General features: G+C 49.1%; 5 protein-coding genes across 5 annotated transcripts; 3 read left to right on the top strand and 2 right to left on the bottom strand.

Annotated features, from left to right (window-relative positions):
- Positions 1-1,642: 1,642 nt before the first annotated feature.
- Positions 1,643-3,673, bottom strand: lcb2 (putative serine palmitoyltransferase 2; the record flags this gene model as incomplete). Its single annotated transcript, XM_057170586.1, has 1 exon — positions 1,643-3,673. The coding sequence occupies one exon, from the start codon at positions 3,671-3,673 to the stop codon at positions 1,643-1,645; it is 2,031 nt and encodes a 676-aa protein (XP_057016318.1).
- Positions 3,674-6,148: 2,475 nt separating this feature from the next.
- On the top strand, positions 6,149-8,280 carry N7466_011196 (acetoacetate--CoA ligase family protein; the record flags this gene model as incomplete). The annotated part of the gene is made up of 2 exons (XM_057170585.1): positions 6,149-6,376; positions 6,430-8,280. 2 exons carry the CDS (start codon positions 6,149-6,151, stop codon positions 8,278-8,280), a joined length of 2,079 nt encoding a protein of 692 aa, XP_057016317.1.
- Positions 8,281-8,721: 441 nt separating this feature from the next.
- On the top strand, positions 8,722-10,541 carry N7466_011195 (mitochondrial-processing protease subunit alpha; the record flags this gene model as incomplete). Its single annotated transcript, XM_057170584.1, has 2 exons — positions 8,722-8,820; positions 8,886-10,541. 2 exons carry the CDS (start codon positions 8,722-8,724, stop codon positions 10,539-10,541), a joined length of 1,755 nt encoding a protein of 584 aa, XP_057016316.1.
- A 399-nt stretch (positions 10,542-10,940) lies between these two features.
- Positions 10,941-11,878, top strand: N7466_011194 (mitochondrial import receptor subunit TOM22; the record flags this gene model as incomplete). The annotated part of the gene is made up of 3 exons (XM_057170583.1): positions 10,941-11,049; positions 11,294-11,583; positions 11,825-11,878. The coding sequence occupies 3 exons, from the start codon at positions 10,941-10,943 to the stop codon at positions 11,876-11,878; spliced, it is 453 nt and encodes a 150-aa protein (XP_057016315.1).
- An 890-nt stretch (positions 11,879-12,768) lies between these two features.
- Positions 12,769-14,883, bottom strand: N7466_011193 (uncharacterized protein; the record flags this gene model as incomplete). Its single annotated transcript, XM_057170582.1, has 5 exons — positions 12,769-12,771; positions 12,831-13,083; positions 13,137-13,947; positions 14,010-14,537; positions 14,619-14,883. The coding sequence occupies 5 exons, from the start codon at positions 14,881-14,883 to the stop codon at positions 12,769-12,771; spliced, it is 1,860 nt and encodes a 619-aa protein (XP_057016314.1).
- Between the last annotated feature and the right edge of the window lie 690 nt (positions 14,884-15,573).

Here is a 15,573-nt window from a genome sequence, read left to right as displayed (position 1 = left end):
TAGAATCGGTATTGAGACCCCGGACCAGTGGCGTGGCAAGTGGCGTGGAGACAAAATATTTCGGCAAAGCGAAGCGATGTCCCAAACTTCCGAATTCTTAAGCTTTTGGAATCTGGGGAAGCGACCCCAGGTTGGAGGAAGTGTCAATCTGGATACTAGTATCCACTGCAAATCAGCCTTATTAAGTCAGGTGCATCTTTTCATCTAGAATTAATGGGGTTTTCAGCCTAACTTCTGTTTTAAAGTATACTTATCTGGGTCCCAAGGGATTCTTGTCTCTCTTTCTTGTAGCTTCAAAGTCAGTAGCTTCAAAGTCACCTATTTTTCCATAATCTCTTTTTCTTCAGGTTCCAGGGGACGAAGCCTTTTATTCCAAACATCGCATATACTGTCGTCATGTTGATTGGGTCGGAAAAACCGCTGATCGATCTTGTTCCAATAAATGGCGTCAAAGGCAAAATTGTTCCTTGCAGCATACATAATCCAAAAGTGTCCACTCTCCCAGCTATTTCGCATCAGACTAGATAATCGCTGGATTTCATTGAAATGGATATATTCAACATTTGATGTGATCGATAACTATCTATGCCACTTTCCACTCCGGTTTGTCATTCTGTTTAAGGGACCCAATCCGGTTCACAGATAGTGTAGATAAGGAGAAGATAAAAATGCCTAGCTCTCTATAGAGAACTTTTAGCTTCATGTCCAATCTCTTTGTAAACCTCTCCGTCAAGGAGAAGTTCTACCCAGGACTCTTCGATCTCGTCGCTTTTTTCCCAGGTAAAAATCATCGACATCTGGAAGGTCAGGAGGGGTTTCATCCTTCAATATTTAATTTCAGTGGATACAGAGCTGCATGGACCCACACATTCAAAGATTGATTCATTCAGTCGGTCAATTATATATGGAAACTGTTGGAGGATTCAAAATCATCTAATTATAAGGTAGTAGGGTAAGTAATCTTAGGCAGTATCGAGACCTAGGAAAGTACTAGGACAAATCAAACTTCCCAAGTACACATGCGAGAAGGCGCAGATGTGGAAATCGCCCCATGGCAAAAACTGCAAGCAAGAGCAACAACATAATACAATACAGCGTATCACCATCAAGGAAAGCCAGCCTGTTCTCCAAAGAAGAATAACAATCAACAGGGCATTATTAGGCAATGTTCTAAACAAGATAAAGGTCACAGAGAAGAGAAAGAAAATACATAAGAATTGGATTAAAAAGTATGCAAGGGAAAATAAAGGGGGGAACATCTCCATCAGAACCAGAGAAGTATTATATGAGAAACAGGGGCATATTCATTCGTTGCTTGTTCGAATAATTCATGACCGGAAGATGTTTTTGTTCTTGGCTTTTGGTTTCCTTAGAACCCCTTCTCGCTTTCATTCCCGGTGCCAATGACAGATTCTGCTTTAGTCGTGATACGAAACTTGACCAAAGTCGAACCAACGTCAAGAGCAAAGAAGACTGAACCCAAAAAAAATGGACAAAGGAACAAGGGGGACACGCGGGATTAATGGACCGTTACACGGCGTGACCAGCACCAACCGGGCTCCGGGGGGACTCGGGCAGAAAGGCAGAAGCTTAAGAATGCATCATGTTCCAAGGCAGCATCGCAGAACAGGGAAAGGTCAAACTAATACAAGGGTGACTTGACATCCTGAACTCCACGTCGGACAACATCCTCAACCCGCCATCGGGGAGGAGACAGGTTGGGTGTGCGCTTAAGTTGCCAATCCTTCTCCATCTCAGGTGGGGGAGCGATATCTTCGGCAGGTGGGAGCCCACCACCGGCAATACCGGTAGAGAACTTCAGTTGTAGGACATTGCCAATCTCATCACAGGCCCTCAGAACTCGGTCGAGATCGTCCTTGGTGTGAGCAGCCGATACACAGAAACGAGCACGGGATGAAACCAAAGGAGTAGCAGGGTAACCAACAACCACAACGGAGATCTTGCGTTTAAGCATCTCATGGGAAAATGCGGGCATCTTGGCAGGGTTGAAGAGCAAAACAGGAATGATGGGCGAATCGTCGTGACCGTACACTATAAAGCCAAGACGCTTGAGGCCCAGGCGAAGGTATCGTGAGTTGAAAGCCAATCGCTGCAATCGCTCCTCACCTTGGCCAGGAACAAGATCGCCCTTAATGATACGAAGTGCGGAGGAAATTTGGGTGAGCACAGCCGGCGCGGGAGCCTCTCCGTAGAAGATACCGGAGCTGGTGGCACGGAGCTTGTCAATCATCGCCTTATCGGCTGCAATGTATCCACCGTTGGCACCGAATGATTTGGTAAGGGTTCCCATCAAGACGTCCACTTCAGAAGTGGGAATACTGAAGAAGTCACACACACCCTTGCCCAGAGGACCGATGGCACCAATAGAATGAGCCTCGTCAACGAACAGGTGGAACTTGTAACGGTGCTTCAACTCAACAAGACCAGGGAGGTTACACATGGATCCTTCCATGGAGTAAAGACCCTCGACAACAACCAAGATCTTCTTCCAGGGACGATGGGTACGGGGTTGACCTTGAGAGATGGCCTCGCGGAGCTTGATTTCAAGGTCTCTCATGTCATTGTGCTTGAACATGGCAATTGAAGCACCAGAAAGACGAGCACCAAAACGGATAGAGGCATGGTTCAATTCATCAGAAATAAGAAGACAGCCCTTGGAAACGAGAGCGGGGAAGATGCTGGCGTTGGTGCCGAATCCCATAGAGTACACCATGGACGCCTCCTTGCCCACAAACTTCGCAATTAGATCCTCCACCTCGACGTGGAGATCTTGAGTGCCAGCCTCTGCACGAGTACTAGGCGTGCTGATACCGTACTTGCGGACAGAGTCTTCCGAGATATCCGCACAGGGTCCTTCCGACTGGGCGAATCCCAGATAGTTGTAAGAGCTCAGGTTCAATGTATCAGTGGTGGTGCCGGTTAGGTAGAAGTGGTGGTTGTAGTCGTCGGTGGCCCGGTCAATCAGGGTGATGGTGCGGCCGGGGACACCGGTAACGGGGCGCTCAAAGCAGTCATTGATACGCAACTTGAGACGGCGCACATAGAAGTTGTCGAAATCACTGTTCAGGGCGCCGTAGCCATTGCGAGCCTTGAGGTGACGGTAATTTTCCTCGCGGAAGCGCTTTCCAAAGAAATCACGGACGTGACCAAAAGCAATTAAGATTAGGTAACTGATGTACGTCGTAAGCAGATAATAATACGGCGGCTCATCCATCACCGGCTCCGGGAAGACACCACCGGGGTGTCGACTGGAGTATCGGTGACTCGCGTGACCGATGGGACCGAATTGGGCATGTTGCTTGGCCAGCCGGCGGGCCTCCTCGGGAGTTGGCGGCTGGAAGAGTGTGGTCGGGGATTCTTCCATATTCGGGTTATCGGCGGTAGCGGTGGAGAGAGAGATTGTCGGTAGGGACAGTGATGCCGAACTGATCGGCGGGGAGGTATTAGGATTCCCACTGGCCGACAGAGGGGTCGACTGAGTAGGTTGAGAGTCGGCCTTGGATTTGGGCGAGACCGAGAAGAATTGGGACAGGCGATGGGACTTGACCGAGGGCGCCTTGGTGACGTTGCTGCCCTTTCCCGTGGAAGGTGAAAGGGAGGGAGAGTAGGAAGGGGTGTCGATGGAAGAGTTGTTGCTGAACCGACGAGGCATCGCAGAGGGAAGTAGCGACTCGGGAGTTGACAGGCTGACAGTAAGATTTTACCGTCGGGGCAAATTATAGGGGGCGCGTGGGTTCTTTCACGCGTCCACGTCAACGATTTGAGGCAGGGACTACCCGAAAAAGTCTGAGGAAGCGAAGCTTCACGAGAGACTCTTTTCTTGTTCCGTATGCGTCCGTATTGTGTGGGTGTTTTCGACAAGGTCCGATAACAACCAGAGTGATGTTCTGAGGAGGGGGGAAGAAGTGGCGTCCGGTTAGTCGATCGGTCTCAAGGAGCGTGTGGGTCAAACGAGCATCGAGATGAAGATAGAAGTGTGCGCGTTGGCAAACAGAGGAATCGAATGGCGATAAGGGTGAAGTCACTCTGAGCTCGGTTTCCAATGATTCGTACGTACACTGGACTGATTTTGGTCGCGGGAGGCAGATCCGACAACCTCCGGGGCAAGGCTTGGTAGAATTGTGGCTTCACACGTGGAACGGTAAAGAACACAAGAACAAAGGGGCTGCCCACAGCTTCGAGAAATTGAAACTGATAAGGGTCTTCCCACAAATACACTGTAAAGGGAGAATTAGGCTATGGAAAAGGAGGAAAGGAGGAAGATTGGAGGTGGAACTGGTAGACCCGTTGTGTACCTGCTGCGTCTCATAAACCTCTCATGCAAAGCAGGATTATGGCCTCCTGGTATTGAATTGAAGACGTGGCTATTACGAGGCCTCTTATCATTTGATTGGATGGTAGCCACCAATACATGTAACTTACAGCCCCATTACCGATGGGGCTTTTTCTTACCGTTTTAATTTCTTCTTTTCTTTTCTTTCTTTTTTTTCTTTTTTCTTTTCTTTTTTTCTTCATCCGTCTAGTGCCGGCAACCAAAAGTGGTCCCGAGTCCAGACAAAATCAGGTACCAGTTACTTTCTATTGGGCTCTAGGCAATTGACTCCTCAAGGTCACATATACTTTATCCTCTTTATCCCAAGGAATCACCCATGACAGTTCTGCAGAGTACTATAAACAACTTGAAAGGCCGGACCTGCATGCGCGAAATAACAACAGGGGGGCCTTACGCAGAGCTGAGCTAGTGACTGTGTGTGTATGGAGCACAGTGGATCCATTGCCCCTGGAAAACCCTACCTTCATCCCCCAAATTGAATTTCCACCCACGACAAGACTATTGATGCATTAATTTCTTCGAATTCTCTTGGATTTTGAGCTCTACAGCAGAACACCTTACTCTGGACCATAGAGTAGCATTAAGTGGTGAACCTACTCCTTACCCATGGTTACAACCTTGATCCCTGGAATCCAGATCTTGGATGGATCAGCCTTCTGCTCTAATACTACATCATCATTTTTCTGGTTTGTCGGCCAAGGGAGTCTAGCAATCATTCAACTTGGAAACTCAAGTCTTGTGGCATTGTACTCCATACTCCGTGTTCATATCACAATCATCCTTGGTGGATACGTTCAGTGTTGTAGAACGTGTCTCTGACCACAAACCTACAGTGGATTCCCCCCTATAGTCCGGTTGTGTTGTAAATTTACCGCCAATAGCTCTTCATTTTGCGCTTCTCCGATCTTGATTCCTCTCTTTTAAGCAATCTAGGAAAGTACCTTATGCCCTAGGCTACTGGCTACTGCAAGTGAAACGTGGTGCTCTCGTACATACATGCCATGGTCCTCTGAGAGATTGTTGTATAAGGAATGCAAGCTGCGTTGGATTAACATACAAGGAGCACGGACAGTGTTCATTTTAGTTCCCGATTACTCCATCCAGGGTATATGATGGATCTTTCCACTAGGCCAGATACTACCTAGGGAACGGTCCATCGAAAATCGCATGAAAACGGTCGAGACCGTGGGAATTGTATATCTTGGCCTGAGGCATCCACTGTCACTCCCGCTGCCCGCATTCCGCATTTGATCCCGCAGGGACCAGGGTATTATTCTAAAGGCTTGTCCGATGATACTTTGATAAAACTATGTAAACCCGTAAATGGCCTGTAAATTCCAGAGAAATTTCGCCTTTCTAAATCTCCAAAACATCCTTCATTCAAATATCCAATCGTGGTTGTTCCAGAAACTACCGTGTAGCCTCTGACCTCCGTCTTTATATCCGCAGCCGCGGCAACTTAATACCCGCTTGAAGCCGCCCCACGATCCCTTGTTGGGGCAATTGCTTGGTGAGACTTACCTTTTCCATCCACAGGTTGAGTCGAGCCCCTGCAAGTTCGATTCCAAGGTCTTTTTTTAGTGCGCTTATAAGAAAGTGCGCCAGTAACATCCCAGCGAGCAGCCCAGGTAGCCAATGACCCTGAGACCTTTCTCACCAAGTCTTCTATAGCAGAGAACTTTTTTTTCTCTCGCCCAGCACCAACTCCTGTCAGACCTCAATTCTTTTTTGGTATATCACTGCTGTCTCTATATACAATATTCAACCTTGAGATTGATTACCACTGACGCCATAATGCCGCACATCGACGAGGATATTAGCCTGGATGCTAAGGAGCTCTGGCGACCTTCATCTCCTGAGAAAACACAAATCTACGATTTCATGACCAAAGTGAGCAACAGGCATGGACTATCATTGTCCGATTACAATGATCTCTGGCAATGGAGCATCTCAGAACCGGCCAAGTTTTGGGAAGAAATCTGGCACTATACAGGAATTAAAGCCCATGAACAATATCGCCAGGTCAGTTCCGTGACCCTCGGTTCCCCAGTCAACATACTTAATCTCCATTTCAGGTTCTCCAATCCGATCAAGCGCTTTTCCCTCGACCGGCGTTCTTCGAGGGGAGCACCTTGAATTTTGCTGAGAATCTCCTCTACCCGGTCAGCATGCCGGATGAGAATTCTATCGCCGTGATCGGTGCCACCGAAGCTGATCGCGAATTCATTTCATGGAAGGAACTTCGCGAACGAGTTCGAAAGTGCGCCAATGCCCTTAAAGAATCAGGCTTGCAGACCGGTGACCGTGTGGCTGGCTTTGTCGGCAACCATGCCAACACTGTTGTGGCAATGCTGGCTGCTGCGTCTATTGGTGCTTTCTGGACAGGCGTCTCTCCAGATACTGGAGTTCATGCAGTTCTCGAGCGCCTTAAACAGATTGAGCCTAAGATCCTGTTTGCTGACAATTCATCACTGTACAACGGCAAGGTGCATGGGTCTCATGCTAAGGTGCGCGAACTAGTTTCCGAATTGCCGGATTTGGAGATCTTGGTAGTATTTGAGACCTCCAAGTCTCTGGAATTCAGTTTCGATGAACTCCGTCCACAGAACGGCAAGGCCATGACTTATGATCATTTCGAAGCTGCCGTTCAAGATCAATCAGCCCCCTTACAATTCGCTAGTTTGCGGCCAGATCACCCGGTGTATATCCTGTACTCTTCGGGAACTACTGGTGCACCTAAACCCATTGTGCATGGTTCACTGGGCACATTGTTGCAGCACAAAAAGGAGCACCTTCTGCATTGCGATATTCGGCCAGGTGACCGGCTGTTCTACTTCACAACAACAACTTGGATGATGTGGCATTGGTTAGTCTCTGGGTTGGCAAGTGGTGCGACTATTGTCCTTTACGATGGATCCCCATTCCGGCCTTTTGATATTGAGGGAGGCAGTGGAGAAATGGCCATGCCACGTCTCATCGGTGAGCTCCAGATCACTCACTTCGGCACTTCGGCCAAGTATCTCTCAATGCTAGAGCAAGCGGCGTTGAATCCCCGTAAACATGCTCACCGACCAGTCCCTCTCAACACTCTCAGGGCGATCTTCAGCACTGGATCTCCCTTGGCCCCATCCACATTCGAGTACATTTACTCTTCTATCCACCCGGACATTATGCTGGGCTCCATTACGGGTGGCACGGACATTCTCTCCTTATTCTGCTCTGGCTGCCCAATTCTCCCCGTCTATAAGGGGGAAATCCAGTGCCGCTCTCTTGGTATGGCAGTCTCCGTGTTTGACTACGCCGGGAATGACATTAGTGCCTCGGGAGAACCTGGTGACCTTGTTTGCACAGTACCTTTCCCAGCTCAACCGGTCATGTTCTGGCCACCCGGTCCTAAAGGCCAGGAAAAGTACCGCAAGAGTTACTTTGAAGTCTTCGGCCCTTCAATTTGGCACCATGGAGATTTTGTACGCGTGAACCCACAAACTGGTGGTGTGGTCATGCTCGGACGCAGCGATGGTGTCCTGAAGCCTTCTGGCGTTCGTTTCGGGAGCGCGGAGATCTACAATGTTCTTCTCAAGCATTTCGCTGATGAAATCGAAGACTCTTTGTGCGTTGGGCGAAGACGCGAGGGCATCGACACTGATGAAACGGTGGTCCTCTTCATGAAGTTGGCTCCTGGTAGTCCTTCCAGTGTGCCTGATCTGGCGGCCCGTATCCAAGCTATCATTCGCAAAGAGCTAAGTCCCCGCCATGTTCCAGGTATCATTGATGCTTGTCCTGAGATCCCAGTGACTTCCAATGGCAAGAAGGTCGAGAACGCGGTCAAGCAGATCTTGTGCGGGCTCAACATTAAGATCGGTGCCAGTGTTGCCAATGCTACTTGTCTTGATTGGTACCGTGAATGGGCTTCGGAACACCTATAAATAGTATAGATTGGTAGATCAAAACAGAATGAAGTAAAGTAATATGAATAAAATTATGTATAAGATCGATTCGGTTGGTTCACAAACATGTCGTCATAGCCATCATCAACATTGAAGAATTCTAGACTGCAAGCCCTTGGTAAGCAAACCACGCTACAATGTACTAACTATCCAATCACAAAATAATTGGGAAAAAAAGACCAGCCGAATTGGTTATGATTAATCATTCCACATTTTAATTAGTGAATAGACCCCATTAATATCATTTCATCGACGAGGAACGAGATCATGCGACCGATTAGGTAATCGTGCCGGTGCTGCGCTCCGGAATCGATTCTTCGCGGACACATGTTTCCCGATTCCCCCGGATTCCCTCCAAGAAAGGCGTGCAGAACACACCTGAATAATTAACCTGTTACGCGTATCCCAATGAAAGGAAATATGCGTCGCACTGCATTGCGGGCGGTCGAATCCGCAAAGCCTCTGACCAGAGCTCCTCATTCGGCGAGAAGCTTTGCTACTCAGCGCAACTCCGCTAAGGTATCTAGCCTTGATCTTCTTTGCTGCAAGAACAACTCTGACCCGCCGGCTTTCTTCTCACACAGGACCCCTCCGAGCTCGATCAAGTAACCACACTCCCGAATGGAGTTCGCGTCGCCACAGAATCATTATCGGGTCCCTTTGCTGGTGTTGGAGTCTACGTCGATGCCGGTTCTCGTTACGAAGATGCAAGCCTGCGTGGTGTCAGTCATATCATGGACCGGTTAGCCTTCAAGTCTACAAAGTCGCGCTCAAGTGATGAGATGCTAGAGGTCATGGAGACCCTGGGTGGTAGTCTTCAATGCGTGTCTTCGCGAGAGTCATTGATGTACCAGTCCGCGAGTTTCAACTCAACGGTTCCTCAAACTCTCGGTATTCTCGCAGAAACCATCCGGGATCCTCTCATCACCGAGCAAGAGGTTCTCGAACAACTTGCCACAGCAGAGTATGAGATTGGCGAGATTTGGGCGAAGCCGGAACTCATCCTGCCGGAGCTTGTCCACATGACAGCTTACAAGGATAACACACTCGGTAACCCTCTGCTGTGTCCAGAGGAGAGGCTAGGTGAAATCAACAAAGCAGTTGTGGAGCGCTACCGGGAGGTCTTCTTCAACCCGGACCGCATGGTTGTCGCTTTTGCCGGCGTGCCCCACGCCGAGGCCGTCCAGCTCACACAGCAATACTTTGGAGACATGAAGAGCCGCGACGTTGCTCACGGCAAGGGACCCGTTCTTTCTGGTTCCGGAATTGATACCACACTCTCCGATTCCCCTACTGTCGCCAGAGAGGGTCAGATCCCAACTGTCCCCCAGTTCACAGCTTCGTCGACCGTCAGCACACCAGCCGCCTCGCAAAACACTCATTCCTCCCTCCTCTCGAAGCTTCCCTTCCTCAAGAATTTCTCTGGATCACAAAAGCACAACTCGGTTGAGCCACTCCACCCCTCGTTGATTGAACCATCTGCATTGGATCTCCGTCGCCCCGCTCACTACACTGGTGGTTTTATCGCCCTTCCTATCATTCCGCCGCCGGCAAACCCTATGCTGCCTCGGTTGAGCTACATTCACCTTGCTTTCGAGGCCCTCCCTATCGATTCTCCTGATATTTACGCCCTTGCTACTCTTCAGACCCTCTTGGGTGGTGGTGGCTCTTTCTCTGCCGGTGGTCCCGGCAAGGGCATGTACTCTAGACTCTACACCAACGTTCTTAACCAGCACGGATGGGTCGAGAGCTGCATTGCTTTTAACCACAGCTACACGGACAGCGGTGTCTTCGGTATTTCTGCCTCCTGCAGCCCTACCCGCACAACAGAGATGCTTGAGGTTATGTGCCGCGAACTGCAGGCGCTTACCCTGGACAATGGATACTCTGCTCTGCAAACCCAGGAGGTGAACCGTGCGAAGAACCAGCTTCGATCATCCCTTCTCATGAATCTCGAGTCTCGCATGGTTGAGCTCGAGGATCTTGGACGCCAGGTCCAGGTGCACGGCCGTAAGGTCAGCGTCAAGGAGATGTGCAACCAGATTGAGGCTTTGACTGTTCAAGATCTCCGCCGCGTGGCGAGCCAGGTCTTTGGCGGTCACGTGCAGAACAAGGGCAAGGGAACTGGCAAGCCTACTGTCGTGTTGCAGGAGGGCGAGGTAGAGGGATACAAGCAGCGGAATTTCCCCTGGGAAGAGATCCAAGAGCGCATTGCTCGATGGAAGCTTGGTCGGCGGTAAATATAGATCTCAATATCGTGCCATAGAGCGACCAGTCTGTAAAATGTCAGGTGTATCCGTGATGAGTCCAGACTCGCCATTGACATCTACAGAGGTCAAGGAAATACCACTGGGATAAAATGTGTGTATGCTAGATAGACATTCTGAATTACCCAACTCTGTAAATTATTCAATTATTCAATTATCAATAATCTTTTCAATCAGTGTAATTCTTTCTCTGTCGTCATTGTATTGTTCGTTGTTCCGAGCGGGTCCCCGAGTCCCAAGTCCCAGAGCTCGCTCGCCGCTTTTGCCCGGCAAAAAAGTCGGAGCGTCCCAACTCGCGCTTCCTTCATCATCCATCACCCTCTAACTACATTCATTAAACTCTCCCCATCCCAACCCACCACCACCGCCAAAATGGTCAAGCTCACCGAGGTCGAAGACGAGGCTTTCACCGATAAGCCCACCCCCAGCAAGCACGATGCTTTGTTGGTCTCCGATGACGAGGATGACTACTCCGACACCGGTAAGTACTCGACACTTCCCTCCGCCCGATAGTCACGCGAGTCGCATCGCGCGGTCATCATATATCTACACTGTTCTCGAAATTCGTCAATGGAAATGTGTTCCTACCCGAATTGGGCTCAAGTCACAATTGACACATCGCAACTCCGGGGCGCGAGTCCCATAAATCCCCCGAGACTCAAGAAATGAAAACACCCATCAATTCATCAGAACAACATCTGACATCGCCTTTTTGATTTAAACAGACTCGGAAATCTCGGATGCTTCAGATGATGAGGTCGAGGAGGAGACCCTCGCCGACCGTCTCGCTGCCTTGAAGGACATCGTTCCCCCCTCCGCTCGCCGCACTGTCACTAGCTCCATCTCTTCTATCACATCTTTCGGCAAGGCCAGCTTGGCATTCAGCGGAAAGGCTCTCTGGATTATCAGCACCAGCGCCTTCCTGATTGGTGTCCCCTGGGCGCTCGCCTACGCCGAGGAGGAGCAGTACGTTCAGATGGAGCGGGAGCAGGGTATGATTAAGGGTGCCAATGAGGTATGTTATACGTCGTTTTTATCTTTTTTTCCCTTTTATCTGGACTTGGATTACTGTTCTCCGGAACCCTCTGCACCGTTCCTTATACATTGCCTACCGTCGGTCGTCATGGTTTAATATCTTATTTCATGAGGCTGGAAGTCTGTGTAAGGTGGCATTGCGAAGGAGCAAGTACCATGTCATACATCCCCATCCACAGATGATTTATGTTGCTCCGGTCGCTGACAGCTCAATCTCATAGATGCTCACCCCTGGCTCTGAGCCCGAGAAGCAGGAGTCTCAACAAATTCTGTAAATTAATATCGCTTCAAAAACCAGCGCGGGTTGAAGCTGGACCCGAGTGAATCGAATTCCGACCGCATCGCCATCAAGGAACACAATACCACAATGACGTGATTCAATTGGTGAAAGAAAAGGGGTCAGAATCTACCCATCCCCAGTCTATTTATTGGGTCTACAACCGCTATCTCGATCAATACAAAGCCTTAATCATAAAACAAGTGCTTTTGAGATGCTGGTTCCGGTCTTTCGAATCGCTCAGTACCTTGGCCAGCCCTGCTGGCTTTGTTCTTTTTTTTCCCTTGCCTCCTTGATGTCTTGTCCCAGAATCTTGGCTCTGGCAGCTCATGCATGCATGTATTTGTACAACAATCACCATTTTCTTTTCCTCTCCATGTCCCCCATATACTATTCTGCCCTTGTTTTCTTGTTATGTCATTGTTCTTCGAGATTGTATGTCTAGGTGATGAAAATGGATGTTGCAAATAAGCATGCGATGTGCTTTTGTCGTGTAGGACGTAAGCTTTTGGAGACTTTCAATGTTTTATACCAGTGTGCCTATTAATAGCTGCCAGCACTTGAGAATGTACTTGCATTGTAGCGCTCGAATAACTCACCGACGACATGACTGCTAACATTGAATGAACTATTGCGCAAAAAAATTGCTGTGTTAATTGTATTACGCCTGGTATTATATGTAGTAGGTGGCATTTTCATATGTTGTGGTCTATGGTGTCAAGCTAATATATACAGGGTGCAACTCGCACGACTCGAAGAACATTGAAGACGAAAGGGTATTGTCGTAACGCAAACAAAAAAAGGAATCATAATCGGACATCTGGAAAGAAATGCAACGCAATTATAAAATCACGCTCACTCCAAGATTCAGGTCCATACCAAGATACATTACTAGAACGCCATGTTAGATTTACATTCTCCAATGTCGACCCAGAGAGCATATAACATACCATTGTGTCTCGGGCAGACTTCAAATTCTTGTGGAAGTCCCGCCAAAGCTTCTCGACCTCACCAGCTTCAACCATCCCTTCGAGGACCGCAATCCCATTTCTAGTCTTCCGCTTTTGGCTCAGAGCATTACGGCGCAAGACCTCAGCATCAGCCATATGGCCCATCCGATCAAGATAATCAACAACCCATTCATTGAGATGATACCGCCAATGGGTGAGGGTATGTGCTAGTCTTGATTTGGCCGCGCATTGTCTGCTTGGATTAGTTTCACGTTGCAAACACACTACCAACAGCATAAAACTCACCGGCCTAAAAGGAACCGCGAATTTTCATCCGGCAATTTGTGTCCCTGTCGATCCTTGTCCACACCACGCGCTTTGCTCCCCTCTTCGTCTGAGTCTGAATCGTTGGCCTGGCTTTGACTGGAGGTGTCTGCGTCGCTGTCGTGGAGCGCCTCAAGCGTCTGTAGAGAATAGGGCTTGCCGTATAACTTCATGTCGACTGATGCGGGGTGACCGGATCGATTGCAAGCATCACACGGGTGATCGTCGAATGTGGGATAGCTCGTTATCTCAATTTGCGGACGTGCCAGCAGCGAATATCGGAAGTCGGCGTTCCAGACTGACGAAATTAATTGGGAGCCTGCTCGGCCCTTGACTTCGTCCTCTAGCTTCATGAAGGCCATCTCGTACATTGCGTCGGAGCGCGGGAATGCGGGGTCCAGCCGATTCAATACCATCCAGCCAACTACGTCGCGGAAGTAGTCTTTGGGTTTCTTGTACGCATGCCGTGTGAATTCAAGGGGAATTTCTTCGGTGGGGACACCCAGTAGCACGCTGTCGTCATCGAGAACAAAGTCGTCTTCGTAGGCATCGAGATCTTCGTTACTTGGGTGCGCCGATTCAGCGTCGCTGTTGTTGTCTTCCTCCTCGTCGCCTTCAGCTTCTTGCTCATCTGGGGTATCTTGGTTTTCTTCTTCTTCGGAACCAATTGAAAGTTCGTCGTCGCTTTCTGGTTTCAGCCCTAAGCGCTTGCGGCGGATAGCTTCCAAAGTTTTGAATCTCTTGTCTCGTGCCGATCCATGAAGGTGGCCTCGCGTTCGTGTCTTTTTAACCACTGTGGAAAAGAACTGTCAGCCAACATATCACAGAGTGTTCATATCCAGACTAGGTGTATACCTGAGTCCTCGAGATCTTTCACATCCTCCTCAATGTCCATGTCGTCTTGGTTACCACTGCCACGAGGCGTCTCAGGCGTCCTCGGACCCGCTATCAACCTCTTCCGTTTCACAGGCGAAGACATGACGGGCTCCTCCGAATCGTCCGAGTCGAGATTTATTACTGGAGAGCTTTCTGCCTTTCGTTTCAACCTGCGACGTTGGCGAGGCGTTTCCTCTTCATCAACAGGTTGGGCAGATGGGGTTATCACCGGTTGTTCCGAGTCACTCGAGTCGAGGTTTATAACTGGGGAGCTTTCTGCCTTCCGCTTCAACTTGCGACGTGGACGAGGCGTTTCCTCCGGTTCTGCGGGTTGGACAGGCGAGGGCGCACGGCGCCGCGACTTCTTCTCATTCTTGGGGTTGTCGGCCTTGGAGGCACTCACGGCGGTTTCTATCTCGAAGTTGGCCGGAACACGTCTTCTTCTCTTCGAACCGCTGGAAACGAGTATTTGGTTGTCGGAGGACTCTGTGCTTTGCGACGATTGCGCTAATAATTTTTAGCCTCAAATTCGAGCTTGAATTCTTTGAAAAATGGCGCGCATGGCCAAATTTTGATTTGATTGCTTACTGCTCGCTTTTTTAAGCCTCTTTGGGACTTCATTCTCAGACTCTTCCTTCAACTTTGGGCCCGTTTCTTTCTTGAAAGAGCTCTTCTCCGGTGATGCTGCTTGGGCCTTGCGCAATTTTTTCGGGCGCACAGAGGCTAGACTTGGGTGTCCATATGAGAGTGTTCGGAAGCGCTCACTATCTTCTTCGCTGCCTTCTCCGGATGGTGCTGAGGGTATGGCAGCAAATGAGAGTCGCGTTTGCTTCTTTTGGGATTTTCGGGGCATGGTGGGCGGAAGAACAAGTTGGAAAGACAATCAAGCAGCAACGGGAGATTTAATATAATTCATGTCAGAGACAAAGAGCTATTTTCGTGACTAAATCAAGCAAGACAATGGAGAGATACTACCTCCAACTTTTTCTTACTGTCGCGCGGGACCGCGTGGAGGGGCGCGAGAGCACGTGACTTGCTGGCCTATATAATACTGAAGTGGAAAGATTGAAGCTTCAAATATCTTCAAGGAGGCTTGAAATGACAAATGAGTGCTGTTTTATCTTTCGGATTTACTTTGTATCTTAAATTGAGAAGAAAGATAAACGCAGGTCTCAAATACCCAATGTGCCGGAATGTTGAGGGGACATTATGGTGTTTCGGGGGTAGATCGGTTACTAGGCCCCGGTGGCGCAATTTGGAAGCGCATCCGTCTTATGTCACCATCCCTCACAGGAATTGGCATGCAAATGTCTCTAATAATATGAGCACGGAAGGTTCGTGGATCAAAGCCGCGCCGGGGCAACCTTTTTTTTTTTATCTATTTTTTTTTTCTGCATTTACTCCAGATTATCTCTATTCGATCCTTAGGATAGGATAGGTATTACGTGCGTGGATGCCATTCAGCTATTCAAAAGTGTGCAATATTGATGTTCTGTCATGTACTGAATGAAGCTTGACTCCTGAGTGAGGCCGGGGCACTGGG

This window comes from Penicillium verhagenii (assembly GCF_028828195.1).
Source record: "Penicillium verhagenii strain IBT 33310 chromosome Unknown utg000012l_segment0_segment0, whole genome shotgun sequence".
In the NCBI taxonomy this organism is placed as follows: Eukaryota; Fungi; Ascomycota; class Eurotiomycetes; order Eurotiales; family Aspergillaceae; genus Penicillium; species Penicillium verhagenii.
Note: the sequence above shows the minus strand (reverse complement) of the source record. Positions and strands in the feature narration are given on the sequence as shown.